Here is a 27,695-nt window from a genome sequence, read left to right on the forward strand (position 1 = left end):
AGGCCTACTTGCCGGTATCCTGCCAGTGTACTATGTGAGACTCACCTGAATCCTCGATGTAGGAAGGGGACCTCGAGCGAAAAGCCGATAAGAGGATAAGAGGCAGTTTGAGAGGAAGTGGTAGTCGCGTGGGTGTCGCGCCGAGTCGCGTCACCTCCCTGGTGGCGATGCCGTAACATGTTTCACCGCGGTTTCAGATTGCTCCATGTGTGGCGACCTGCTGTGCGTGTCGTGACAGATGCGGTGAACCCAGCAGGAACTTGTACGTTGCCAAGGGGCGCTGATGGTCTGACCTACACGAAGAATCTAGGTCTTGCATTCAAGAAGCCAGAACTTGATCGTCCGTTGTTGCCACTTCCTTTGGACCTCATGTCGTCACGCTTCTCTTCTGCTGTCGAGCTCAAGCCTGACGGATCGCCTCTGGTACTGCCCCGTCCTACATATCCTCTCAGTATCGTAATCTTGCCACCACTTCACTCACAACACGATACAAGACTCAGGATGTCTGGTTATCGATCGAACAGTACTGGTACCGGCCGCAAGGTCGGCAGGCAAAGGTGGTCTTCAATAACACATCCCGATGGAATGAGCTCCAAGTCGGAGGGTCAAGGCTTGAACTTCTCCAGCTTTCATGGGTATGATCTTGCCCCTACGGGATTGGAGGTCGACCACGGTCCCAGGGATCCTTGGCTACTCCACACCACTGATCGCCGTATGGAAGGGGCGCTTCCATGGATCGGTCCCCAGTGGTGGCCACTCGCGCCATTGGCGGCAATCCTCAACCAAGAAAGATCCGAGGCAGCAAGGATCTCAGACGTCCATCCTGAGTCGTCCTCAACTCCCTTTATACCGGAGGTTGTGAGTATCATTGTGGCACTTTGCACTGCGCCGGTAAACGATAGCTGAAAGTACCTAGCAAGCGAGTACCGAGGTATCCCGCACTCTCGAGCAGGATCTGACCGCAAGGACGAACAGAAAAGAGTCCTTATCGCCTGAATCCGACTTCTACCCAGTCTCCATATCTGAGTCCGAAGACACTGATTGCGGCGCGAGTGATCAAAGCGAAGGCGAGCGGATTCTTAAGGGCGAGAATGACTCTGAGTCTGGCCATCCCAAGGGTAATTTAACCACTCAACGCCAGTCGTCGGCAGCCTTTCCAAATTGGTCGGAGCACATGCAACTTGGTGTCCCGGCCCACGAAACAACCCTCCGACAGAGGAACAGAATGAGGCTTAGATCCAAAATTCGGCGGAGACTAGCAACGCTCACGAGTCGGGGCATACTTCGCACCGCAAGGACTTGTGGCATGCAGATACCTCTGTGGTGTCTGGACCAAATCATCCATCGGACGACCTATCCGAGCTCCGATCATCGAAGTTACGAGGGCTATGCGATTCATGAGGTACCCAGGGAGATCGATGACCGCAAATCCAAACGGACGTATCGATTCCTGGACCCGCCAGCTGCTCGGAATACTGGTGAGCGCTTGCGGCCGCTTGTTGTGGAGGCAAAGACCAAACGTGCTCGTATCAACAAGCAGGATACAGCGGCGACGTCTGCCCAGACTGCTCCTCGTGTCTCAAATCGGACGGGAGTCCCAGTGATTTCTTCAGTGGAGGCTCGCGAGCGCCATTACCGGAAATTGGTGGCTGCGTATCTCACGCTGGATGCTCGGGGAATTAGATGTACGCAAGGACTCGATAGTCGGAACCTCCAGCTGGGGTGGTTGAGGGGACTGATCGAGCGGACAGAACCTACTGGCGGACAGGCTGAAGCGCAGACTTCCTCTGGGCTGGTCATACACAATACCGGTCTCAAAGGCGGAACGATGAAGCCTACTCTACTAGATTGGAGGAAGAAGATCGGCCCTGAGGGTGGTGGCGAGAGTGAATCCTTACTCTCTTCATGGATGGATAAGTATCGTTGAAAGCAGGACGAAGTGACGCTCACACGGGGTTGGCACCGCGGGACCGGTGTGATATATGGATCGAGCAGGCTATGCACATAGTCAGGACGCTGAACTCCGGGCGCCAAGTCAGCGTCACAGAAGCCAGCACTTGTGGCTTGCGTATTAAGGGTTGTGCTAGAGTGAGGTGGACTCAGAAGGACGAGAAGCTGATCGACGAGCTTCCTTTATTGTCAGCTTCTTTTGAACTGTCGCCACGCTTCTTTGCTGCTACACTTGGCTGCACCGCGGTCTCTAGAGTCTTTCTTGCCATTGTACCTCAGCGTAGCTCCACTATCTGAACCACCTGTCCAGGAACGCTCATCAACACAATACGGAAGCATAATGTTCAACTATCAAGCCACAACAGACGCAGGTAAGGGGTCAGCCGGCTCCCTGCCCCTCTCAGGATTGCGCCCGAGCAGGATACGGCCAGGCGATGAGCCCTGCTTTCCACCCTCTGACTACCCGGCCCCCTCCCCCGACGGCCCAAGAGACCCGTGGCTCCTCGACACCATCGACTGCGGCGTGGAAGGGTCGCTGCCATGGATACGGGCCCAGTGGCCGTCCATACCGCTACCCACTGTGGGCTCATCCAAAAGGATGCATCACGAAGCGCCAGTCCTTGCCACTCGTCCGATGGCCGAATCCACTTCAATGCCCTTGGCACCGGACTTGGTGAGTATTCACGTGGACAGCCTTGTGAATGATAGCTGAGATTGCCCAGCGACCCACAATAGTGCCATCCCGCGCTTCGGAGCAGATTCCCAAGGCAACCTCGATCAGAAACGAGCTTTTATGGCCTGACTCTGACTCCGATACTGATCTCGACTTTGACTCTGAAGACCCTGATCGGGACCTGAGCGAAGAAGATGACAGCGAGCAATGTGTCAAAGAGGAAGATGACGACTAGCTTTTACCATTACTAGATTACTATACTCAATAATAGTAGGGGGTAGGCCAAGGTCTATATTAATAGTACAATAATAGTAGGGTGGAGGCCACTATTACTCTGCATAGTATAGTAGCTGTCAGTGTGGAATTTACTATATTAGTAATAGTAGGACTGATATAGTAGATTTAGTAGGTTCGAGGCATAGGCAACACCGACCGCAAGCAAACGAAAGACCGGTCGGCATCCATCCCGCCCATTCCCGCCACACAAGCTATGTGGGATGTACAGGAGACACCCACTCACTTCTCAGCCACCGCATCTCCATCCTCCTTATCATTCTCCAGATCATACCCCTCCTTCGCCCATTCCCCAACCGACGCCTGAGCCATAAGATTCTTCGCCCCCAGCCTGCCTCGATTGTGCCCGTACACGATTCCGCACAATGAGAACAGCCGCTCCACCCCAGCGGACGAGACAGGTATGGCGAGGACATCGCGAGCGAGAAGGACTAGAGCGTCGAAGCCCGGATGAGCCTTACCAAAGCGACCCCAATAACGATCGATGGCTTCCGGCATGGTGTCTGTGGATGTGCTCGCCATCGACGAGACGTCCTCGTTGAAGGCCGCCCAGAGGTCTGCGGGCACCGGAGCCGCCGCTGGCTTGCCCTTGAATCGGGCGAAAGACCTTTGCGGCGCGATGTCGTCGGTGGGAAGGGAGGAGGACATGCTGGTAGAGGATTGCGAGCGCGAGAGGAATGGTGGATCAGGCGCCTTAGCGTTTTTGTCGAGGCGAGCGTGGATAAATTCCAGGATTGCTGGCAGGCGTGCGCTCATGTCGTATTGGCGCAGAAGGTCCTCAAGACCTAGCTGGCGCCGATCCGGATCTAACGCTGAGCCATCATCAGTACGGGTCACACATGTCCATGCTGTACTGCTAGACTCACCAAAAGCAACGCACAGCCAATCGTTGTCCAGCTACTCAGAGCTTCTTCAGTTCCGCGAAGATACTTTCAATCCACACATCGACCAGCCGCATGTCCTCCTTCTCGTCCATCAATTGGAGATAGCACGACCTGATGTCCAGCATGAGACTATTCATGTGGTCGCCTCGAGCCCATATGCTCCATTTGGGATCCGCTCTCAGACCAAAGCAAAGCTCAAGAGCGTTGTTCATGCAATTTGCTTTGCTGTCATATTTGACGATGTCGCTGGCGGTAAAGCTCGAAGGGAAGATGTATTGAGCCGGGTGACCGCAGTAGCCGAAGCATGCTCGGCCGAACGAGTCCCACTCTCGATGATCCGGGAGCTTCGCTGCGGGCATAGTGACCATGTACGCGACAATCTGATCGATTGGAGGGTCACTCTGATGAATCAGCAGACAGCTGGAAAGTGATGCCCGCCCACTGCTGCCCTCTCCCGCTTCAAGGCTCCTATCTCCTGATCAAGCTTGAGGATTCCTGCCTTCCTCCATGACCGCCAGTGAATCAATCCGGTCGGCCTCCTTGACGTCCCGCTGCAATCTCTTCACCTCCGCTTGCAGCTTCGCTTTCTCTGCGCATTGCTTTGACCTCTCCGCCTGGGCCTTCGTTTTCTCCCTTTGCAGCTTCATTTTCTCCTCCCCCAACGCTGCAATCTCCTCCTGCCGTTGTATCTCCTGAGCCTGCAGCTTCACACACTCTGCATCGCGCGCCACCTAGCTCTCTTCGCCGCGCTCGTTGCGTGTTCCGACGAGCGAGATCCGATTTGAGCCGTTCCGCCTTGAGCTCGTACTCGAGTCGCGCAATTCGGGTATCGCTCGCAACAGCTTTCTTCCGACTAGCTTCGAGCTGCTTGCTTTGCTGCTCATAATTATCGATCGCTAGGTTGGCGTGAGTGAGGAGGCCTCGATGAGGGAGGGGACAGTGGTATTGTTTCGCCGCGTGGGCAGTCTGCTGGGTGCTGGGCGTGCACGATCTGCGACAGGCTGCTCCGCCATCTCGAGCTCCTCCTCATCGTTGGCGGCCATGATGTCGTCTTCGCCGGCTTCGTGCTCGCCCGGACCGTGCGTCGCCTCCGGGCAGTCTTCGTACTCGATATGGCAGGCAACGGGTGCGGCTTGCTTGTCTGAGGGTGGAGATTGCGCAACGGGATCATGGGATGACGAGCGGCCTGAGCTTGGTGCGGGCGACAATGCAGGAGTTTCTGACTGCCGGCTGCCGGTCGTCCTCGACCAGAGTGGCGTGAGGGTGTTGCGGCTGGTCATCTTGGTGCTTCGAGGGATAGGAATTATCGCTTCTTGCGTCTTCCGAAATCGAAGCGGCACTCCCGGCCGGGTCGTCGGTCTCCTCAAGCTCCTGCTCATCTTGCTCATCGCTAGCCGCCTGGGAGACCGGCGCGAAGACCTTTGTATCCGGATCGTCTACTACTTGTATCTCGTCCTCTTCGGAATAGTCGGAGTCAAGCTCGTCCACGTCTTCCGGCACTCGGGTCCAAAGGACTTCTTTGACTGAGGCCTTGCGACAGTCACTTGCTTCCGGGACATTGCTTCGGCTCTCCGTGAATGAGGTATCGCTGTCCCGACCTGCGTCCCGTGGCGGGCGCCTCGTGACGCGATCACGGACACGGATGTGTTGCGATTGCTTGATGTGGCTCATCGGTGCAAGATAACGAGCCATATGGAGGGAGGGGGGTTACACGACGATAAGAGGGGAAGGAGAAGAGGTAGATGCAAACAGCAAGGTGGCAGCGGTCAGTATTGGTCGTCAAAGCTTGCTTCTTTCAGGTTGTCAGCAAGGAAGGCTTCCGTAGTGTCAGTGCACAATGAGCGTAAACTAGTCAGCAGAATAGCTTCGCAAGGCCGCTCGGACCCGCCGACCTGCCCATCCTGTGACAATCCATATGGTGTAGCGATACAACGTAGATGTAAGAATCTCCTCCGCTCTTGCGGACGATGTTTGGCAGGCGAGTCGCCTGCCTGGAGCATCATACAGCACTGGTTATGGCCGCCCTATCGCCCGGCGACGAGCATGGACGTTGCCGGAGATCCCGCTTGGTGGATCCGGCCGGTCGAGATTGGTCCTCCGAGATATAGCTTCGATACTGGCAGCTGGAGGCGCTGACTCGGGTCGCCGATGAGGCCGGACGGCGTGACCTGATTCGGCGGGCGACTGGACCCTTTCTTCCTCCTTGCCTCTTCCTGCCCCGCGTTCATCCGTCCTCTTCCCTCTCTTCTCCCTCCCAAACACCCACACACCCATCCTCCCCCGCACTGACCATGACCCCCGCCCTCCACCTCACATCAAACACCGCCCCCTCCCCATGCCCCTCCAGTACATGTAGGGGCCGGACATTTGCTCCGCCCGAGGACGCCACATGAGCCGGCTGGAGAGCCGGCTTGGGATAGTACGCCGGGGATGCGCGATTTGGGGTGGGGTTGACGCCGACGCCGAGATATGGGCTGGTGGGTTCCGTCTTATTACTTGGGACAAGAGAGGTTGAGACTGTCGTGCTTGCCGCGGAAGAGCCGCCCTCTCGTTCCCAGACGTAGACTCCGCCATCCTCGGATCCGCCAACCACAAGGGCAGAATCCTGGGCGAAAGAACAGCGGATGAGGTTTTTGGCGGTGTTTTGGTGTCCGGTATAGCGGTACAGGTTGCGTTGCTACACCGTCAGCTTCTCCCTCCATACCGTCAAACGTCAGACTGGAATGACTTACCATTCTTAGATCCCACAAACTGTTGGAGTTGTCTTTACACCCCGCCAAAAGATACCTTCCACCCTCGTCAAACTCCACACTCGACACCTCCCCCAAACACGCCGGCATGGTCGTCACGCACACCCCGCCGACCGCGTCCCATAAACGCATGTGCCTGTCCTTTGAGCCTGAGGCGATCATGTTACCGGTAGAGTCGACAGCGACTGCGAGACAGGAGTGAGCGTGTCCCGAGAAGGTACGGATGAGCTGGCCGGTGGAGGTGGAGAAGAGGCGTAGGATGCGGTCGTAGTTGGCCGTGAGGAGCTGGTCCTGCTTGATCAGTATCGATTCTGAACCTAGCGGGGACCGATACTGGACTGACTTCGTGACCCGTCCTCCATCTTACACCATACACATCCCCGCCTTCTCCCTTCAGGACTCCCTGTTCCTCCCCATCCACGCCCCAAAGCCGGACCGACCCGTCTCCCGACGCACTCGCCAAGACTCCAGTTGCACTGCAGTCCAGGTCCCATATTCGCGAAGTATGGCCGCGGAGGGTATGCCGGATGATACCGTCTTCCGTCGAGAAGATCTTGACGGTAGAGTCGCTCGAGCCGCTGGCTGCGAGGCTGCCGTTGGCGGTGAGGAAGGCGACGCATTTGATGTTGGTCTTGTGCAGAGGGAGAAGGTGGGCGAGGCGTGTCGGAATAGCCAAGGGATGGTAGTCTTGCAGTAATCTGACACGTCAGCATACAGTTATGCGAAGGCTAGAGACGGAGACTTACGATGCGACCCGCCAAGGACCCCTGCCCCGCCTTGTACATTGCTGCACCTGCCAAGCACCTGCCTGCCTCAACAGCTGTACCAGTCTCCCCTCTTCCATCTTCCCCGCTCCTCCTGGCGTGGCCAATAGTGTGCCCGATCCAGCCGGTCGGAGATGCTCCGCATCCACCAGATCCCGCCACATGCCCACCAGCTTCTCCCTCTCCGGCTCGACTCCCGCCCAGTCCTTGAAGCTCGGAACGTCATGCACCGTCCCCGCCGAGGTGAGGTATGAGAGCGAGTAGAAGTCGTACGGATATGGCTGATAGTGCTCTAGTGGCTTCAGGCGCTTTTGGAGGAGGTTGAAGGCTTTCTGAGATTCACCTGAGGGTCAGCATCAGCGTTTTGGCAGCGGACCAAGGAGAGGGGGAGACTGACGGTTTTCGATATGCTCTAGGAATTGCTGGCGGTATGTCATGTACATGAACGCCTTTTGCGTCTGGGGCTTGAGCAGTCCCGGTCGAGCAAGGAAGGCTTCGATAGAGCCAAAGTCCCCGTCTGGCAAGATCAGCTCTAGACCTCGGCCCTCCAGCCTCTGACCATGCGCCTAGAGCTTACCCGTCAATGCGCGCTCGACAAGCTCCACCTCCTCCCGCTCCTCCCGCCTAGGCTGACGCAGTATCTCCTCATCAATGACCCTCGCTACATGCCCATAGGACCGGGAGTCGAGGTACTGCGAAACGAGCAGGGCGATTTCGCGGTCCAGCTTGGACTCATCCAGCGAGATGCTCTCCAGCGAGATGTCGGGAGCTGCAGGCTTCTTCTCCTGTTGCCGAGGTGACAAATGCCCATTGGTACCCTGCGAGGCGCTCGAGAAAGCTTCCATGGTAGCTAGCGAGGGGGCTATGCACACTGGTTGCTCGCGGGCAAACAACGACAAGAGGCAAAGTCAAAGTCAAAGTCAAGACGTCAAAAGTCCAGTCAACCATCTCGACATCCATCGCGTCCTCCCTTTCCCTCAATCGCCTACAACATGTGACTTCTCATCTCATTTCTGTATAGACAGCATGGCGCCCACCCCACTGACCCCCTCCTCGTCGCAGGAGATCGTCCCAATCTCGCCTCCTCCTCCCGCCGCACTCAAGCGGAAACGCGAAGTGACCGACCCGTCCGCCTCGATCACGCTGCCCAAGCCGCTCGAATGGAAGCCGTCTATCGACCTCAAAGATAAAGCCTACAGAGCGAGGAACGCGTATGAGCAGAAGGTGGATACGCAGGGCGGGAAGAAGAAGGCAAGGCAGGCCGAGGTGGAGAAGCAGCGGGAAGAGGTGAGGGGGATGAGCCGGGAGAAGCAGACTGCTAGAATGGTGGGTCCGCCGCTTCGTAGCTTCCTACACAGGTGGGACAGTACTAACGGCTCAGCTGAGCACGCTGGGGAAAGAGGTCAACCCAATAACGAACTCTGATCTGTACTCACGGACGGACCACTTTGTGTCTGCTGCAACGGGACACCAGCAGTCGAATCGGGGTGGAGGAAGCGCTGGAGCTGGGACCTACTGGGAGGTCAGAACAGCCAAGATGGAGGAGCAGGCTAGGGCGAAGGTAGGCTTGCATACCACTGGACTTGATGAGCATGCGGCTGACGGATATCGCAGAAATCGGATCTACTGAAGGGTCTGGTGTTCTACATCAACGGCTCGACCGGTCCAAGAGTATCGAACCTGCAGCTGCAGCATCTCATCACAGCCAACGGTGGTCGCTTTGTGTGAGTCCGAAGATCTGATAGACACGACAGATTGGTGCTCGGCTGACGACCAGACCCATGCAAAGCGCATCATGTACTCACATCCTCGCGTCGGGTGGCCTGTCGGGCACCAAGACCCAAAAATGGATCGATGGTCAGGGTGGCCGAGGGTCCGCTAAGCGGATGAAGGTCGTCAGCGTCGACTGTACGTCCTGTCATTTACGTTGAGCATTGCGGAGAGTGCTGACCAATTGTAGGGCTGCTCGACAGCGTCGAGAAGGGGGTGAAGTTGAGCGAGGCGGGGTATGGCATGATCACTGATCCCGTCAGTCCTATTTCATGAGTTTCCAGATACGAGCTGACTCTGTAGTCTCAGCATAATTTGTTCTCAGCGTTCGGCACCAAGCCAAAGAAGGAGCTCCAAGGAGAAGACGAGGGATAGTCACCAGGAGAGGTTGGCCTTTTTCGGTAGGGACTCAACCATTGTATTTGGCTTTTGCCCACATCACAGCATCACAACTTAGCATCACTCAGACCTGTTGTATCATGAAATCGTTACATATGACTGGTATCTCAAGGTCTGAAGGTTTCTCCACCATCCAAGCTCCCGCTGTCTACCATTCTTCCCCCTTCACCCTTTCAAGACCCGCATGTCCTTACACCCCGTACCCCCTAATCGTCCTCATCGTCATCATCTTCCACCTCCACGGGCTTCTTCCCAGGCCGCCTATCCTTCTCCCTCTCCTTATCCTTCCGCCTCCGCCTCGCCTCAGCCTCATCATCATCAGCGCCAGACGACCGCCGCCTCTCCTGCCGCTTCGCCGGACGGGGATCGAGCAGACTGTCCGCGTCAGACTCGTCCCCCGGTGCAATTTCGCCTTCCGCATCGAGATCGTCCTCTTCTTCATTCCCGATCATGGTCATCTGAGCACCGCCGGCGTAACCGTGTCTGGATAGCGTGTCGGGGTTGCGCATGGGACTGACAAAGTCAGCTGGGGCCATCGGGACGCGGTAAAGGGTGGAGCTTACCGTTGCTTTGGGGGCTGCTTGAGACGCTCTTCCTCGCAGGCATCTACCCAGCTGAACAATCAGTAGAGACCCACCATTGCAGTGTGACCAAGACATACTCCGCGTAGACGTCGACAGCTGCGGACAGGTCTAATCTGGTCAGACAGATGTCTTCCCCATTTACCCTCGATCCGGGCGGAAGGACTCACTATTGATAGGCGTTGTGAAGGTCTGCCCGCAGTCCTTACAGCGTAACGAGCCAAACATTGTTGTCCTTTTCTCCCTGAAGATGTTAGAACTTGTTCGACGTCGCAAGTTTTCCGAGCTCCATTCGAGACCCACATCTTGACACTGCACAGGAGGTCAGCTTGTGTCCTATCTTGCAGGGGGGCATAGTTCTTGGCCATACTTGACGGATTTTTCATGGTTACAGAACAGGCACTTGAAGGTGGTCGCTGTGAGGTCAGAACATCCCTCAGAGGTAAACGGGAGATGCCAGGGAAGGCCCCAGACGAGGAGAGACGACGAACAGAGTTTATCAGCAGGCGCTTTCGGCGCCGGCTTCGAGGACGATTTCCGCTTCCCCATTTTGGGATATCAATCGCGAAGGAGGTATATAAGGCGTGTAGATTACTCCTGCTCGAGTGAGAGGAGGGTCTGATATGTAGGACTAGAGAGGCAAGTTATTATGGGTTGCATGCGTTGGGCGTGTGGCTTTGATGCTGTCATAGTCCCTTCCGTCGGAAGCTGGCATGGCGCTGGGTGACCTCGCTCGACACGCGGCCAGCGCTGACTTGGACCAACCAATTCAAGCTCGTTCTATTGCATCCCTCCATACCATTGTTAGCTATAATAGCACTTACAACTCCCACAGCTGAACAGATAACACACAGTCAAGATGGAGGAAATCGGGATTGACACGAAAATGGAGGTAAGCTGATCCACTTCTACCGAACTCGAACTTTGGAAGGAATGGAGCTGACATCAACCCAGGAGTCGACGATCGAGTCGCAAGCGATTGAGAAGCAGGCGTTGCTCGCTTCCTTGCCTATAGGCGATGATGAGCTGTATAGCACGTGGAAGAAGCTGGAGGCGCACAAGGAGTTCCTACATCTGCAAGAGGTGCGTTAGGCGATGATCAGCGCGACATGAGGCTATAACTCCGGCGCCAGCGGGAATGTCTTCGGTTGTGCCAGACGGAACCTCAGCTGATTTGGTAGGAGTACATCCGTGATGAGACGCTCAATCTCCGAAGGGAGCTTCTTCGGGCCCAGGAAGAAGTGAAGCGGATCCAGGCCGTACCGCTCGTCATTGGCCAATTCCTCGAGGCGGTAGATGAGAAGCGAGGTATCGTTGGAAGCACCACAGGTATGTCGTCTATACAGCTCACTGTGGTACGGCAAGGTAATGTGCACGAGCTGATCTTTAGGCTCTACCTATGTCGTCCGAATCCTTTCCACCCTGGATCGAGAACTCCTCAAGCCCTCTTCCTCCGTCGCGCTCCACCGACACTCGAACGCCCTGGTTGATATCCTCCCGCCAGAGGCTGACTCGTCTATTTCCATGCTGGGCGCAGACGAACGGCCGGACGTCAAGTATTCGGATGTGGGTGGACTGGATGCGCAGAAGCAGGAAATTAGGGAGGCGGTGGAGTTGCCGCTTGTCCAGGTGAGATAAGAATCTGGCGTCTTGGATCAGACCCTGGCTGACATGAATAGATGGATCTGTACAGGAAGATCGGTATTGACCCGCCTCGAGGTGTCCTGCTCTACGGTCCTCCAGGTATGTTCTGTTCCGCGCGATGATGTTGGACAGCAAAGCTGACCTATCAGGAACTGGCAAGACCATGCTGGTCAAGGCTGTCGCCAACGCCACATCCGCTTCCTTCATCCGAGTCGTCGGTTCAGAGTTCGTACAGAAGTACCTCGGAGAAGTGAGTTCTTCCCGTCCAAAACGACTCTGCGACCTCGCTGACTCGTCTAGGGACCCCGTATGGTCCGAGATGTCTTCCGACTGGCTCGCGAGAACTCTCCCTGTATCATTTTCATAGATGAAGTCGACGCGATCGCAACGAAGCGATTCGATGCCCAGACGGGGTCGGATCGGGAGGTGCAGCGTATTCTCCTGGAATTGTTGAACCAGATGGATGGGTTTGACCAGCAGACGACCGTCAAGGTGAGCTGGTTTGTGTACCACAGCAGGAAAGTGCACAGCTGATTATTCAGGTCATCATGGCGACGAACAGACAAGACACGCTCGACCCCGCTCTCCTTCGTCCGGGTCGTCTAGACCGAAAGATCGAATTCCCCTTGCCGTCCCGGAGAGAAAGGCGGTTGATCTTCCAGACTGTGACGGGGAAAATGAATCTGGGCCCTGACGTGGACCTCGAGGATTGTAAGCTGGCGTGTGACGTAGACCGTGGAGTTATCTGCGCCGGACAAGCTGACAAGACAGACATCTCCCGACCGGATCGATTGAGTTCCGCCGAGATAGCCTCGATCTGCCAGGGTGCTGGTCTCCAGGGTAAGCTCACATGCTCTACACTCCCGTCTCTGTGACAGTGGCAGCAGCTGATACCATTAGCTGTGCGGAAGAACCGATACGTCATCCTGCCTATCGACTTTGAGGAATCCTGGAAGGTGAGTTGCATGATCCGCCACATTCCTCAATGTTTCGGCGTTATGTCAAATTCCCGGCAGACGCGCGAAGCCAAACGTCGCGAATATTTCGAGGGTCGATGTTGACTCTGTACAGAGCGTTGTCAAGCGCGGAGACGACACGCATGCCTTCTGTAAGCTGCTCTGAACGGTTCCGTGCGTGGACACAGCTGACAATGTGCAGACAGGTAAACAAATTGTATATGGTCAGTTGGCAGAGAGACTCCCAGTGCTCGCAAGCTGACCATCAGATTCATCCAGCATGCAAATTTCCGCAGACCCATCACCCCACTAACGACCTTCTTCCTTCCCCTGTCTTTTTCACACCACCTTTCCCGCTTGTCGGCCCTTTGCTCCGTCCTCATCCCGGCGTGCGCGTTTGCCGAACCTGCGCAGACCGAACTCAGCGTTATTTTGTTATCCTTCTGCGGGACTGGCTTTGGTTGGATCTCGACACGGAGGGGTGCTTCACAGGCGCAGGACAGACTCTATGAGGGGGAAGCTGATCTAGATCAATAGGCAGGGCCCGGTTCGCGCTGGACGTGCCAGAGAAGGCGGAAGCGGAAGCGGCAGGCGGGAGGCGGTCGTTTGCCTATTGCTCTGTGTTGGCTTCTCCTCCTCCTCATTACCCCTCTCCTTTCAGTTTTTTCTTTCGTTTACTGACATTCCCCCCTCACCCACCCCACCCCACCCCATCCTTCCTACCCTACCCACACACGGTGCTTAACACTCTGCGAGCGAAGCCAAACCCAGTTCGTCTTGCTATTTTTGGTTACACCCAGAGAGACCTTGGCTGGCCTCTTTTCCCTCTCGGGGGAAGGGGGGTCGGTCTGCCCCATACTCACCGGATCAGTTGTACTTTCGTGCTGTTACCGGTCCATAAGCGAGGATAAATCTATTCCTTCGGATATAGCCATGCATCCTCTTCCATTGTCCTTGTCCTTGTGCCTTGTCATCGTCATGCCTCTTGCTGTACTGGTGCGGCCGGTCGGATCTCTTTACTGATGCGCTGGAATACCTGATGTAACTCAGTGGCAGCGGGCAGGGGGAGTGGGGTGTCGAGATGCTCACGGAGTAGTACAGATCCCAAGCCTCTTGCATTTGCATCAAATCCTGTTCGACCAGGTACCGGTTTGTATGATGTCGCGCCTTGGCCAGATCGTCCCCTACACTCGCCCGGAACGATGTCTGCTCAGCATTTCGCGCGGGCTATCCGAATCAGCCAGGTCGCATGCCTACACACAGGCCGAATTTGGGGTCACAACAGATGTTGCGAGACTGGACTCACCAGGTCGATCATCTCATGTAGAGGAGTTAGGACATCCATCATCCCTTGTGCATCTAGAGGGAGGAACCATAAGGTGCTGGCTTCCTCGAGCCCGTCATACCACTGCTGCCGCCAAGAGACGGCCTCATTGGGCGGAGGAGCAGCCAGATTGTCGTCCATAGCTTGCCTTGGAATGAGCTGTCTATCATCAAGATTGCATAATCAGTGACAGGTGGTCTATCCGGATCCACAGGTAGGTATGTAGAGCAGTACGATGGATGCTATGACCAGGTCATGGGCAAAGTCAAGCTTTGCAGTACACAGTCCGCGGAGCGTCGGACTTTGTCGCGTCCGTATAGTTTGCCACCCAAATTGACCTCCACCTCGTGCAAAGGTCAGCTGAACAGCTGGAACGTGCATCTCATCTCCTTACATCTACCCATACTCCACCGTAGACTTGCATACAATACTGACTCAGCTCTCGCTAAACCTATCTAGCTCGACACTTCCGCACCTATTGCCGCTTCGTAATCAAGCTCATTCGATCGATCAAACCTGGAGGAATCGATCTCTCAAAGTCTCAAGGCTCGAAATTCCACTCTATCATCTATCTGTACCGCCCCAGGCCATTCCAAGCCCATCCCGACCCTACGCCACACATCAGGATATCAAGCTAGACTTACTCTTCCCAAGTGAACCCGAGGCCCCCTTCCTCGGTCTCACACTTCTCGCCTAAGGAGACGCCCTCGGCCTCTCCCCCAGGCGACCCTCACCCCCACTTCCGCCCATGCCAAACCTTCACGCGCATTACTACCATGGGAATCTCAAGGCGTTCCGGCAAGAGCTGGACGGGACTGCAGCGGCGGCGCAAAAGCAGGACAGGGGCAATAATGGGGTAGGGAGTGCGAGTTTCGGGAAGAGCTGGACGTTGAGTGGGGGTGCGGGGGGAGTCGTCAAGGCCGATCCGAACGAGCGGGATGCGTTTGGGCGGACGTGAGTGATTTACTGGCAAGCAGAGGTGGATTCTGATGGACAGGGTGCTCCATCTGGCTGCAACCTCAGCAACGCAACAATCCTGGTCCTTCTTCCTCTTGCTTCTTCGGAACCCGCACATCTCGGTCAATCTGCAGGATACAGAGTCTGGATATACCGCCTTACATCGGGCGCTCTTCGCTGGTAATATAAGAGCGGCGAGGGAGCTGTTACTCAGGAACGATGTTGATCCTGCCATCAGGGATATGGAGGGGATGACGGCGTTCGAGCTGTATAACGGGACAGTGGATGGGGTGAGCTTTCGCACATGCGGTTTCTGGCATGGAGCTGATGTGCTAGACCAATCCGGAGGGTGATGTGGATGGGACGGACATGTTTGTTTGGGGTGTGAACCGTAAGCTCCTCACCAAGGATCTTGACCCCCGACAGCTCGCTGACTCTTCAGGCAATTTCGCCCTCGGTACTGGTGACAGCTCGGACAAGGCCTTTCCCGACCGCGTCAACCTCCTGACTCAGCGTCAAGCGTCAGATCAGCCCGATCCGGCTCAGCGTTTCCACCACGTCGGCGTCAAAGACGTCGTCATGGCCAAACTGCATACCGGGGTGGTTACTACCGAGTCAAGGGGTAATCTGAGCTTGTGCGGGTTCGGGTCGAACGGACGGTAAGTCACTGGCTGTCCTTACGGTCATAGCTGACCCCCAGACTTGGTCGAACAGTCCACTCCCAACTCTCCCTTCTTCCTCTACCTGACCTTCCGCACACCCTGACCCAAATCGCTCTAGGTCAAGACCACACCCTCGCCCTTACATCTGGCGGCTACATTCTCTCATGGGGCCACAACCGGTTCTCTCAACTCGGATACGTTATTGATCTGCCGGATCGTCCAGCGGGCATGTCTCTAGGGAAGGATGACCCGGATTTGCAGGTCTCGCCAAGGAGGATCGTAGGGCCTTTGAAGAAGGAGTGGGTGAGGGGTGTAGCGGCGGGCAGGTTGAGCAGTGCGTGTTGGACCGAAGACACCGTTTGGACTTGGGGAACCAACACGGGGCAATTAGGTGGGTCGACAGGATCTCTGCCCAAAAGGAGGAGAGCTGACTGGGTAGGATATGAGAAGTCGGCGAATCCAGTACAGATCCTACCGAGAAAGGTCACTCAGCTATCCCAGCCAGTCATCGACATATCTCTGTCGGTAAGCTGTCCCAAGCTCTGCTTTTGCGAGGCGGCAGCTGAGACCGCAGGACTATGCTATGGTTTGCCTTCTCGACAATCTCGACGTTCTATGCTTCCACCACGATACAACGTTCAAAATTAGCTTTTCGACTCCTCGAATCCTATCCGATGCGTTTCCATTCCGGCCACCTCAGTCCACACTCAAGCCATCCATCAAAAAGGTCACTTGCTGCGGTAGCACCTTTGCGGCCCTCTCGTCCATCGGGGACGTCTTTACGTTTAGCTTGCCAAATCCGATGGAGGATAGTAGCAAGGAGGGGAGAGATCGACATGTGACTGTCAAGCCGCAGTTGATCTGGGCGTTGAGGAAGCGGTTCACCGCCGTAAAGGTGAGCTTCATAGGCCGTGGTAAGGGTTCTAGCTGACCGTATAGGACGTCGCGCTTGGCTCGGACGGGACAGTCATTATCTGCACGCACGCCGGCCACGTCTTTGTCCGACAACGCACCAAGGCCGGCTCGGGCTCGCTCAAGTTCAAGCACATCCCTTATCTCCAGCGGATCATCAAGGTCGCTACGAACGAGTCTGGCGCCTTTGCAGCTATCCGGGTCGATGCCAAACCACTCCCCATCGCTCTTACCGGAAAGACACTGGAAGAGGATCTGTTCCTCCTCCAGCCGCACTTCCAGCGGTTCGAGCACCAAGTGACAGCGGCGGACTTTGAGGCCCACGGCAAGCCCAAGAACGTGAACGAGGATGAGGAGGACGAGGGTTCCAACTCGGTCACCAAAGACACGGCGGTGGCATTCAAGATGTGCACTATCCTCCGGCGGTGGCGGTCCTCAGATACCGACTCGCTCTTCTCGTGGAGCGAGCCGCTCTTGGGGAGCGATATCCGCCTCGTCGTCAACGGCCTCGCTATTCCCGCTCATCGATCCATCCTCGCTCTCCGGGTCCCAGCGCTGGACAAGCTCTTCTCGGGTACCGGCAAGGTCGACCGTTTCTCCATGTCCAAATCCAACCCATCGGCGGTCGCCGTGCAGGCGTGTCATCCACTGGTGATACTGCTGCTCATGCAGTATATCTACTCGGACGATATCGCGGCGATATGGGACACTCGGGTCTCACGGGCCATCCAGGAGAAATACGCCGATTTGAAATTGCCGCACGCGCAGATTAAGGCGGATCTCAAGGCTATCTCGGACGTGCTTGGTTTGAAGCCGCTATCAAACGTCCTCGAGTCGGCTGGGAAGACTCCGATTACCCAGCGGACACTGCCGGTAGACGTCCAGGCATTCTTCAGCAAAACACATACCGGCCAAGCATCGTCCTCCTCGCCGCTGGCCACGGACATCACCCTCCTTCTGGCCGATGAGAAGGAGGTGCACTGCTCCTCCATCATCTTGAGGTCACGGTGTCCCTTCTTCGAGGCGATGTTTGCGGACTCGGAGTGGACTGCGTCGAGGCACGAAGGTGCAGGTGGGCGGGTGGTGGTGAGGATGACGCATCTCAAGTGGAGGCCGATGCAGTTGGTCTTTAGGTTCCTACACGAGGGGACGGAGGATGGGCTGTTTGATTATCTCCGTGAGTACTTTTGGGGTCAGGTGAGGGAAGAGGCTGACTGTGTAGATCAAGAGACCATGGATGAATTCCTGGACTTTGTGTTCGAGGTGCTTGCTGCTGCTGTGAGTTGGCTCAATGCCTGCCAAGGGAGTCTAGCTGATAAGTAGACCGAGCTCCTCCTAGACCGGCTCGTCCTGATCTGCTCCCGCGTCATCATCCGCCACTGTACAGTCTACAACGCCGCTTCCCTCGCATGCGAAGCCAACTTTTACCAGGCCACCGCCCTCAAGCACTCCATCCTTTCTTACATCCTGGCATCGATGGAGACCATGCTCGAATCGGGTCTATTGGACGACATGGACGAGGAGACTCTCGCGGACCTCTCCAAATCCGTCGAAATTGCGCAAGCCAAGAAATTGCCCATCTCGAAGAACGGAGTGCTGGTGGCTCAGGCGATGGAGAATCAGAAGGAATGGCTGGCACTCCAGGATATCCCGGTTCCTAGGGTGAGACAGCCGTATCGGTGGAAACCGAGGAGTCCGGCCTTATCGCCCGTCGATCCGTTCACCTCTGGCGCAGGCGTCGCAGGGGGAGGGGGAGGTGGAAAAGATAGGAGAAGGATTCCGTCGTCCCCGCTCCACAGTCCAGAGATGGTACCCATATCGGCGTCCTCGACGATGGATGACATCTTTACGATGGACGAAGAACGGGTCTCGTCGCCTGCGACCCGGGCGAGTGGGCGGGGAACCCCCAAGTCCGGAGCGGGACGGCCCATGACGCCGCTGGATCTCTCGTCGGGCTCGGGCGGGCCAACAGCGGGAGGACCGGTCTGGCGGTCGGCGGCGGTAGATGCGCAAAAGGTGGATCTGAGGATCGTCATGGCCGAAGCGGCGACCAAGACGCCCGCCAGGCCTGCCTTACCCAAGGCAGCGGGATCACCACGGGTGGGACCTACTCAGTCGCCCTCGCTCACTCCGGCAAAGTCGGCGAGCTTGGCGCGATCACCCCCGTCGACTGCGTCTTCAGCCAGCGGATGGAGGCCACTGGAGAGCACCAAGACATCCCTAACGGCCGTCCAAGCCCAACAGGGCTTCCCTCCTCCTTCCCTTTCCCCGGCAGGTACCTCGCGTCCGTCCGCCTCGCAACAATCACCCATCCCCAATCGGACCCCTTCAGCCACATCCAAAACCTTCAAGTCGCCGCCCGTTTCTGGATCGGGACCGAGCCTTACCCCTCGCAAGTCTTCTGGACCCGCATGGGCCGCTTCGGCCGCCACGCCCTTTGCGCCCCCACCCCGTCCCCCACCCGTGCCCACCCTAGCCACCTCTCCGAATTCTGCCAACACGCTCTCCTTTTCTCTTCTCGCTATCCAGCAGGAAGAGCGGGACTACGCCGACCGGGCCCAGAAGAAACCGGTCAAGAGTATGATGCAGATTCAGAAGGAGGAGCGGGAGCGGCAGGAGGCGGCGGTGCAGGAAGTGGAGTTCATGAGGTGGTGGGAGGAAGAACAGGCTCGGGTGGCGAAAGAGAGTGGAGGTTCGAGTGGGGGGCAGGGGCAGGGACAGGGGGAAGCGGGGAGGGGGAGAGGTGGAGGAAGAGGGGGAGGGGCTGCGGCAGCAGGGAGGGGAGGTGGGAGAGGCGGGGCAAAACGGGTCCCGCCGAGCAGAGGAAGGGGCGGGAAGGCCGGACCGGCTGGGTCAGCGGAAGGCGCCGGGAGAGCACAGGTCGCGGCGGTGCTGCCGACGCCGGTACCTGTGTCCAACGGACATCCAGTCCAGGCACCACGGCAGACTCTACCGGCTGCGCCAAGGACGGTCGAGCGAACACCCGTCCCGAAGGTATCTGCGGGCGGTCTGCATGCCACTGCGCTGCCCTTCATCCCGCCCGCTTTCGTCCCTCGGGGTCAAGTGGTCGGTCAAAATCAAAACGGACACCCTAACGGTGCGGCATGAGAATCTGGGTTCATGTTGGGAACATGGAGTATTAGACGGTAGAGGACGACTTTAGATCGCGTATCTTGTACAGCCGGAATCGAGGGATGCAACTAGATTTAATGCCGCACTACAGCCTGCTATGACACCGCCCAAGAGATTGTCCAGAAATCTCGCTGCACTCGGCCCGCCCTGCCCGGATCATATGAACCCCCCTCTCCCCTTCTTCTCCAACTCGCTATACTTTTTCCTCGCCCCTTCCAACTCGCGCCCCAACCTCGCCCCACTCTCCTTTAGCGCCAAGTGCATGAACTCTGCTTCTTCCATCCTCCGCCGCATATCGTCCTCCTTGAGCTTATATTCATCTTTGACGAGGTCGAAGGCGCCATTGAGGCGGGATATCTCAGCCTCGAGGGTATGTGTTCGGGATTCGAGGGAGGTGCAGCGCGATTGAGACGCCGAGAGGTGAGATTGTAGATTTTGGATTGTTTGTGCGGAGGTTTGGGATGCTGCTTGGGCGGCTTGGAGCGCAGACAGGGCTTGGGTCTGAATATTAGCTTGCGGTGTAAAAAGGGAAGGGAAGAAGGGACTGGGACTGACAGTCTCTTCCTCCGCTTCTGAAATCTTGCGCTGCATCCCCCGCCTCTCGCTCTCCCGCTCTTGATCCTCCCTGGTCCGCTCCATTCTTTCCCGCCTCAGCACCGCCTCTATCCGTGCATTCTCTCCGCGCACCGCCTCCAACTCCCCTTCTGTTCCCTTTAGCCGCGCCTCCAAGTCCGCCTGGCTGTGCACATACGCCGCGTTATCGGCTTGTGTTCCTTGTAGGCATAGTATGACTTGGGAGAGGGTATTGATGGCCGACTCGAGCCGTGCGGGATCCGGCGCCGAAGCCGACGCCGGTGTGGTCGGTCTGGAGTGCCCATGTCCGTGGCCCGAAGCGGTAGTGTAGGAGGAAGCAGTCCCTGTGGACAATGCCGGGGTGGGCAGTGAGTGAGGGGAGCGAAGAGACGCCGAAGGGGGATGAGGAAAGTCCGCAAAGAGCTTGTCGAACTCGCCAAAGATATCGGGCGAGCCGGGGGATCGAGGCGGGTGGGACTGACCCCTACTCCGTGGCTGGGTGAGGTTCAGACCCCTCGAGGGACCAGAAAGGGGTGTTCCTGGTCTGATTGGATCGGCGGACTGTGGTGGGTAGGCCAGCCACGACGAAGCGGATTTAGGGGGAGATGCGGGTAGAGGGATGGCCGCGGGTTCGGCGGACTTGGGCGGAGTAGGCGGGACAGGGATGGAGTCGAGACGGGGTGGTAGGGTCTGCGGGGGGCGATAAGCGACCGGAGGGACGCTTGGGGAGATGGGGCGGTGTTGTTTTCGCCGGGGGGAGAGGAGGTGCGGGAGGGAGGTCTCTCGATGGCGTTTCCGCTCCATGCGCTCAGAGATCGAGTCGTTTACCATCTAGGAATGTTAGCGGTGCTTTTGATGCGGCTGAGGGTGCACAGATGATAGATTACTTACATCGAAGTGCTCGTCGACCGAGAGCTTTGCACCGAGTTTGGTCCGTGAGAGTATCTTGCGGACGTTCTTCTCTGCCATTTTCTGATTGGGATTAGCGGTGAAACTAGGAGGAAGCGAGGGCTTACTCGGAGAGGGCTCCTATTCTCGTTGTCATCCAAAGCGACTGAGCTGCGGGATGGCTGGGTTTCCATCTAGCCTTGGGGAGGGGGAAGCGACCTATATACTTGTCTGGGGACGGCAGCTGCTGAGCCGTGGGGTGTTAGCGTCCTGTATTGGGGTGAGATGGAGAGCAGAGAGCATCAGTAGGGTACGATGAGCCAAAGATTGTCGATCACCATTGAGGAGGAATGTCGAAAGTTGGTAGATCTTCATTCAACGTTGACAACTCTAATCACACAGAGGTACATCCCCCTTTGGATGGGACAGATATAGATCCCACTCCTCGAAGAAGAGGAATTCGATGCGCTGCTGATGCTCTTTTCCAGTCTCTCATCTCGGCTGAGCTATTGGTTGGGCGAGTACGGTGGCCGCTAGCTTATAGTGGAATAGATGAAGATGAGATAGATGCGGCGTCGTTGGTGAAGCTGAAGCTGCAGCTGAAGGTGTTGGCCGTTGACCTCTTACGTTATGGGATGTGGAGGCGCGTGGAGGAGGTTTAGCCGAGATTTAGCCTTTCACAACCGGGAAGACAAGCTAAGCCCAAGAGCCAATCCTGCTTCACGTATCGCATCACTCGCTCATCATAGCTTATGACATGGAAGGCCAGAACAAGAGAGACGCCTCAGAAGAGGCGAGAGGAACAGACGATGAGGATAAGAAGAGGAAGAAGCGGGTCAAGAAGGCTGTAGGAAAGGCGTGTGTCTATTGTCGGCGGAGGTGGGCACTTCCGCTCTGTCCCACGGTAGGGAGCTGTTAGCTGATGGGCTAGTCATATGGTCTGTGAAGGCGGACGACCATGCGAGCGGTGGTAGGTCCACAGTCATGACGTTGCGATTCATTGACTGCTCGAGCTCATACTGTAGTATCAAGCGGAATATCCCTCATCTCTGCCGAGACTTCACCCCTCCGCGCCAGCTCGAGCCGCCCCATGGCCCACAGCCTCCACAGTCGCAGGCGCAAGTAAGGAGCGAGCCAGATTCGTCAACGTCGGCGCATGTCGATCCTCCGACCAATGCTCCGGTTGCCAGCAGCTCCGCTCTGCCCATACCGGTCTCGCAGCTTTTGGAGCGCACACCCGTCTCTGCCACCGCCCAGACCACTGGTTTCGGACACCAGCGAGCCTCGACGGAGCCTGCGAATATGGGCATGTCAGCTAGCGCTAGCGGCTCTGCAAGCACCCAAATGCCGCTGTACTCGGATGCGAATTTCCCTCCGTCCTGGCCGTTATTGACGGATGATGGAGGGCAAGCGGGGTATGGCGAGGTCAAGGGCGATGGTGAATGGGGGAAGGAGGACGACACTGAGCTTGGAGCTCTGAGGTGGGCTCATTTCCAAAATCGTTACAGTCGAAAAAGAAGCTGATAGGATAGCAAATTTCTCGGCGACTTGGGCGTACCCAATCTGCCCGGTGGCTTCCTCGACGTCCTCTCCTACTTCTCCAACAAAGGCGGAGCGAATAATCTCGCCGGTGTCCCCTTGCAGGGATACAATACCGGTACCGCCACACCTGACGCGCCGATGCTGGGTCAAATGGACGGGGAGGATCAGCACCAGCTGGACCTCATGGCTGGTCTCAACGGTAGCGGTAGCGGGGGCGGAGGCGGGGCCAGCGGGTCCGGATCTCAACATCAGCATTCCGGACCCATTACGCTGGCTGGATATGCCGCGCAAGCGGAGAGCTCGCATGCTGCTGCGGGAAGGCAGTACCAGGGGGAGCCGATGTTGCGGACGAATAGCGGTAGGAGGGAGAGTACGATCAAGGGGAAGGGGAAGGAGGTTCAGGCTGGACTGCCTCTTCTGGGGAATTTGTCAAGAATGTGCGTTAGATCCTCAGGTTTCGAGTCCCTCGTCCTGCCTAAGGTACAACGCTCACTGTACAGAGAACGCTACTTCCTCGCTGCCGCCGACCAACCGTCCGGACCCCGTTCATCCCGTCTAGCCCAGGTCATCAAGGCGAAATACGACGCCGGTCTCTTGAAACCGTACGACTACGTCAAGGGCTACGAGCGCATGAAGGGATGGATGGATTCTGGACGTGCCAATCCGCGAGCGGAATCCGTCCCCGCCAGCGCTCCCGGATCACCACGACAAGGTGCGGGCGCTGCCGGCCGGGCGGGTATGAAACCCCTCACGGCCGTCAACTCGTCAACGCCCCAATCTGTCTCGGTCACGTCAAAAGGAATCAGCGCGGACAGTCGCCGTCGGATATGGGCGGCGATGAATGGGTTCCGACCAAAGTTTCGGCAGATCGCTAGAACGCTCGATGAGGTGGATCTGGTCTTTATCGAAGAGGCGATGGAGCGGTGGATGTTGCAGTATGATCGGGCGTTTGCTTGTGAGTCCGCGGACTCACCGAGATGTGTAGGCAGGGCAGAGCTGATGCGGGCAGCGATACATACTCCTTCGTGTATATGGCGAAGGACGGGCGAGATACAAAAGGCCAATCAAGAGTTTGCGAATCTGACGGGGATCCCGGCGAGCATGTTTAGGAATGGACAGTTGTGCGTTTATGAGTTGATGGATGAGGATAGCGCGGTGAGGTATTGGGAAGGGTATGCGAAGATTGCTTTCGACGCAGGTGAGTTTCCTCCTCTTGGATAGTCTGTGACTCGGGGCCTCAAGCTGACAAAGGTAGGCCAAAGATCCCTCTACACCTCTTGCACCCTCAAGATACCCACCTCACTCACCCGCCTTCCGCCACGACAACCCTTCTCCACCCCGCCCCTATTCGGCCTACCCAAAACTGCCGCCCCAGGTCCATCCGGTCTCTCCCACCCGTCCCTCAGCGCCGTACCGGATCTATCATTACCCCAATCTCTGATCAATACCGCTAATGGCGCGTCGCATCTCAATCATCAAAGTCAGAATCCGAATGGAGAGCACGGAGGAGGAGGAGGAGCGGATGGGACGCCCACGCCGACGCAGAGCAGAGTGGGCGCTGGTGGGATGGCGGCAATGGGGTCGGCGGAGGTGTATAGGGAGATCAAGTGTTGTTTCTCGGTGACGATTAGGAGGGATGCTTGGGGGGTGCCGGTAGCGATCATGGGGCAGTGGATTGTGAGTTATCCGCGTCGTTGATGCAGGAGAGGATCCAGCTGATCGTGTAGCCTATGTAGGTACTGTATATCATACAGAGATGGAGGTAGCTGGGGCGGGAGGTGCCAGTCCAGGCGATGGCCGGAGCAGGGATCCCGCTCTGAGAGGGAGAAGGACAACGGGGGATTTGGCTGCGGGAAGCTTCTCCCCGTCATTGTATGAGTTGGTGATTTTTTCGAGCTAGGAGAGATAGATCTGTAAACCATATGTCTTGTCATGTTGCCCTTGTAGCTATGAGCTCGCCCCTCGACCTGCCACAGGATGGCAGTCATGCAGAGGCAAGCCATGTGGGGTCTCCAAAGCCTCGGCTGCTCCCCGCGTCGCCACTCCACACGACTCCGACCCGTGACCGCCAACTCCATCTCTCCGCTCTCTGCTCTGCTATCTCACATCTGCCTTACCTTGACATGGACATATAGCCTGAGACACCTACGAACGACCACCACAATGGCGCGGTGGGTCTAGACTCAGCTCTTGCCGGATCAAGCCAAGCTGATCTTCTTCTCAGAGACCCCCCCTCCCTCCTCGCCTCGTCCGAGCTGCGGGACCTCCCTCTCGAACCCACCTTTCTTGTTGATGCGCGCATCACCATCATCCATCCGCAACTCCGAGATCTCATCTTGCCACTAGAGAGGCGGAAAGTATGGTATCCGCACGGCAACTCAATCGAGGAGATCTCGTGGACAGAACGTGAATGTGAGGACGAAGAAAGTGACAACTCGGCGAAGTCTGGTCCGGTACGCTTGGTGAACGCTGATCTCCAGCGCTCAGCTGATACTATAGGCCATAACCATCAACATAATGCCCGTGCTTAGCCTCAACTTCACCCCTAACTGTCTTACCGGAAGGTAAGCAGTTACCCCCTTTGGCCACCCGCCACCCTGCCCAGCTCAGCCCTTGACCCTGGCCCTTGCCTTTCGCCTTCCGGCTGTTCGTCAGAATACGAATCTGATGTAATAGCCGAGGCGTGCTTGCTGCCGGTGGTCAACATGGGGAACTGCATCTTTCAGACATACCCAGTCGGACCTCTACCACGAGGCCAGCACGCGCAGGCGCTGGACCGGCGGCACCCAAGGTTGAGCCGTTCAGGCTGGACGTGGTGCTCGATACGCGAGCTATCAACAATGCGATCGTTCTGCTTCCGGAATGGCCGACAGCATGGGCCGAGACGAGCGAGAGGAGGCGGATAGGGTATGTGGGTGGTCAGAGGCGACGGCGGGATAACGGCGAAACGGGGATGGTAAATGAGCGCAGCGGGGAAGAAGAGCTGGGCGCAACTGATGTCGATGAGATGGGTGACGACGAGGCGATGGACCTGGACGAGGAGGACGAAGAAGGAGAAGAGCTCGTCCAGCCTCTCAGTCCGGCAACTTATCCCAACACCGTCGTCCCCTTCCGCCAACTCGGCCGGTCGTCTTTCGGTTCAGCGACATCCCAGCTTCCTCCGGCTAGGCGGACCACTTCATTCTCGCTCCCTCAGTCCGCGGCGCACCCCATCCCCATCGCCCGTCCAGCTCGACAGAGCTTCTCCGCTTTGGCCCCACCCCCAGCGACAGCTCAGTCGGTCCGTATCGTTTCGTCCTACCCCGGGCCCTCGCGTATGCCAAACGAGCCCCGAGATCGGCGAGAGTCTTCGGCCTCTCGTGGATCCGCTACTGCGCGTGAACGCCCGAGGGTGCCGACGCGGGACCGCCCCCCAGAACCCCGCTTCCTCATAAGCAGCAACGACCAGTCTATCCGCATGCTCTCGCTCCGCCAGATAGAGCAAGCGCGGGAACATCCTATCCGGTCATACGAGCGCGAGTCGGAAAATGCCCGCTTGGGCCAGGCGGAACCGACCATCCGGACGCACTATCGTCCTTCAGCCGCCACGTCTGCTCTCCTCAACAATAGCGATTGGCGCGCATCACATCCCGTTCTTCCGCCACCTCCGGCTAGGGCGGGTGCATCAAGCCGGTTCGGGTGGGATAACAATACCGCCCACGCGAGTCTGTTGGATGCGCATCGGACGGAGCAGCTGGCGGCGCAGCGGGAACTGCGGATGAGGCAGATTGGCGATTTTGAGGCTGCGGTCGGACTGCCGCCGAGTCATGGCTCGACCACGAGGAGTGGGACTTTACCTCGTGCCCCGCTTCGAGTAGGTCCGCAGGCGCCTTGGTCGCAGGTGCGCGCTACCGCTGGCATATCCCGTAGTGGAGGTAGAAAAGCTGTGAATGTTGGCGGAAGCATCCTCAATTTCCCGGTCAATCACTGTGAGCCATTCTGAGAGAATCCTTATCCCGAAGCTGACGAGGCAGCGTCCTTCTCGCCAGATCTCAAGACGTTGGTCTCGGTCGGTGACTCGACGGATGTACAGCTCTTCGAGGTGATTGATGGTGGACGAGAGTTCAGGGAGATCGCCACGTACCATGGTGAGTTGTATCTCAGCACTGTCAAGGCAGTCAGGCTAATGAGCAGCTGCGACGGATGCGGGCTTCTCGAGCGCCTGGAGCAAAGATGGCCGTAAATTCGCCGTTGCAAGTCAAGGTACGTCACCTGCTCCCCTCGTCCGACTGCAATGCGAACTCAGCTTAGTAGCCAGATGGTCAAGTGACAGTATGGGATCATCGCTCATCTCGCCCTCTCGCTACCCTCTTTACTTCTCCCGCCACCTCCTCGCGTCAATCGTCATTCACGTCGGACATCTACGCGGAGGATGAAGGGCCGCAGGGCGGTGCATGGTCCCAAGACCGAGGTGCGATGCTTTACAATCCGCTCACGGGCGAGCCAAGTTCAGGGGCATCGACGAGCGGGAGGGAAGCGGCGCGGGTGGTCAAGTTTAGTCCGGAAGGGAGCAGCCGGGACTTGATGGTCTTTTCAGAGGTGTGTTCCTGCTTACTACCAGCCATACGTAAATACAAGGTCCGCGCTGACCTCGCAGGAAAATACCAATATCCACATCGTAGACGCCAAGACGTTCAATACGCACGTCATCATCCCCGTTCCGTCATACTCGCCGAACGGTCGAGAGTCGCCGCCGCCGCGCGTGGGTGTCGATGGTGGTGAATGCGGCATCGCAGGGGTGGCTTTCGACCCCACGGGAGAATGGCTGTATTCTGGTACGGAGCGGACGGTCGTCGAGTGGGACATGCGGCGATGGGGCGGCGGAGAGGGTGGAGGGTGGAACATGGCATGAGCGGCAGCGCGCGTTAGTCGGGGCGGGAGAAAGTAAGGGCTGTAGATCAGGTAGGAAGTATCTATTTCTGTGTCGTTCGGCTTGTTCTCCCTCTCAGATATCGTCTTGGTGTAATGAATAGCTGTCGCTGTAGGCTGCAAGTGATATAT

General features: G+C 57.3%; 10 protein-coding genes across 10 annotated transcripts; 6 read left to right on the forward strand and 4 right to left on the reverse strand.

Annotated features, from left to right (window-relative positions):
- Nucleotides 1-177: 177 nt before the first annotated feature.
- On the forward strand, nt 178-2,858 carry MKK02DRAFT_31416 (uncharacterized protein; the record flags this gene model as incomplete). The annotated part of the gene is made up of 6 exons (XM_053088286.1): nt 178-858; nt 917-1,886; nt 2,009-2,093; nt 2,128-2,321; nt 2,382-2,623; nt 2,709-2,858. 6 exons carry the CDS (start codon nt 178-180, stop codon nt 2,856-2,858), a joined length of 2,322 nt encoding a protein of 773 aa, XP_052947643.1.
- Nucleotides 2,859-6,025: 3,167 nt separating this feature from the next.
- Nucleotides 6,026-8,160, reverse strand: MKK02DRAFT_22515 (putative WD-repeat protein; the record flags this gene model as incomplete). Its single annotated transcript, XM_053086577.1, has 6 exons — nt 6,026-6,478; nt 6,534-6,842; nt 6,895-7,249; nt 7,298-7,658; nt 7,713-7,832; nt 7,893-8,160. 6 exons carry the CDS (start codon nt 8,158-8,160, stop codon nt 6,026-6,028), a joined length of 1,866 nt encoding a protein of 621 aa, XP_052947644.1.
- A 181-nt stretch (nt 8,161-8,341) lies between these two features.
- MKK02DRAFT_42248 (BRCT domain-containing protein) lies at nt 8,342-9,460 on the forward strand (the record flags this gene model as incomplete). The annotated part of the gene is made up of 6 exons (XM_053091901.1): nt 8,342-8,641; nt 8,697-8,876; nt 8,930-9,039; nt 9,093-9,223; nt 9,276-9,343; nt 9,389-9,460. 6 exons carry the CDS (start codon nt 8,342-8,344, stop codon nt 9,458-9,460), a joined length of 861 nt encoding a protein of 286 aa, XP_052947645.1.
- Nucleotides 9,461-9,690: 230 nt separating this feature from the next.
- MKK02DRAFT_42249 (uncharacterized protein) lies at nt 9,691-10,293 on the reverse strand (the record flags this gene model as incomplete). Its single annotated transcript, XM_053091902.1, has 4 exons — nt 9,691-9,997; nt 10,048-10,098; nt 10,146-10,176; nt 10,236-10,293. 4 exons carry the CDS (start codon nt 10,291-10,293, stop codon nt 9,691-9,693), a joined length of 447 nt encoding a protein of 148 aa, XP_052947646.1.
- Nucleotides 10,294-10,924: 631 nt separating this feature from the next.
- Nucleotides 10,925-12,831, forward strand: MKK02DRAFT_35937 (putative endopeptidase; the record flags this gene model as incomplete). Its single annotated transcript, XM_053089308.1, has 11 exons — nt 10,925-10,957; nt 11,020-11,148; nt 11,247-11,394; nt 11,456-11,694; nt 11,745-11,808; nt 11,859-11,959; nt 12,010-12,201; nt 12,252-12,420; nt 12,481-12,549; nt 12,610-12,665; nt 12,781-12,831. The coding sequence occupies 11 exons, from the start codon at nt 10,925-10,927 to the stop codon at nt 12,829-12,831; spliced, it is 1,251 nt and encodes a 416-aa protein (XP_052947647.1).
- Nucleotides 12,832-13,532: 701 nt separating this feature from the next.
- On the reverse strand, nt 13,533-14,130 carry MKK02DRAFT_31420 (Rapamycin-binding domain-containing protein; the record flags this gene model as incomplete). The annotated part of the gene is made up of 2 exons (XM_053088287.1): nt 13,533-13,892; nt 13,972-14,130. The coding sequence occupies 2 exons, from the start codon at nt 14,128-14,130 to the stop codon at nt 13,533-13,535; spliced, it is 519 nt and encodes a 172-aa protein (XP_052947648.1).
- A 607-nt stretch (nt 14,131-14,737) lies between these two features.
- MKK02DRAFT_23369 (uncharacterized protein) lies at nt 14,738-19,628 on the forward strand (the record flags this gene model as incomplete). Its single annotated transcript, XM_053086722.1, has 10 exons — nt 14,738-14,943; nt 14,987-15,236; nt 15,283-15,337; nt 15,389-15,605; nt 15,647-15,999; nt 16,048-16,133; nt 16,183-16,503; nt 16,548-17,697; nt 17,743-17,798; nt 17,844-19,628. 10 exons carry the CDS (start codon nt 14,738-14,740, stop codon nt 19,626-19,628), a joined length of 4,479 nt encoding a protein of 1,492 aa, XP_052947649.1.
- A 180-nt stretch (nt 19,629-19,808) lies between these two features.
- MKK02DRAFT_42252 (uncharacterized protein) lies at nt 19,809-21,194 on the reverse strand (the record flags this gene model as incomplete). The annotated part of the gene is made up of 3 exons (XM_053091903.1): nt 19,809-20,153; nt 20,208-21,056; nt 21,117-21,194. 3 exons carry the CDS (start codon nt 21,192-21,194, stop codon nt 19,809-19,811), a joined length of 1,272 nt encoding a protein of 423 aa, XP_052947650.1.
- Nucleotides 21,195-21,870: 676 nt separating this feature from the next.
- Nucleotides 21,871-24,353, forward strand: MKK02DRAFT_23232 (uncharacterized protein; the record flags this gene model as incomplete). The annotated part of the gene is made up of 9 exons (XM_053086692.1): nt 21,871-21,992; nt 22,045-22,083; nt 22,139-22,261; nt 22,433-22,594; nt 22,646-22,854; nt 23,158-23,610; nt 23,665-23,853; nt 23,911-24,115; nt 24,206-24,353. 9 exons carry the CDS (start codon nt 21,871-21,873, stop codon nt 24,351-24,353), a joined length of 1,650 nt encoding a protein of 549 aa, XP_052947651.1.
- Nucleotides 24,354-25,172: 819 nt separating this feature from the next.
- Nucleotides 25,173-27,582, forward strand: MKK02DRAFT_42254 (WD40-repeat-containing domain protein; the record flags this gene model as incomplete). The annotated part of the gene is made up of 7 exons (XM_053091904.1): nt 25,173-25,219; nt 25,332-26,623; nt 26,669-26,782; nt 26,829-26,897; nt 26,953-27,233; nt 27,292-27,523; nt 27,554-27,582. 7 exons carry the CDS (start codon nt 25,173-25,175, stop codon nt 27,580-27,582), a joined length of 2,064 nt encoding a protein of 687 aa, XP_052947652.1.
- Nucleotides 27,583-27,695: the final 113 nt, after the last annotated feature.

This window comes from Dioszegia hungarica, assembly GCF_025882075.1.
Source record: "Dioszegia hungarica strain PDD-24b-2 chromosome Unknown MKK02contig_6, whole genome shotgun sequence".
Lineage (NCBI taxonomy): Eukaryota > Fungi > Basidiomycota > Tremellomycetes > Tremellales > Bulleribasidiaceae > Dioszegia > Dioszegia hungarica.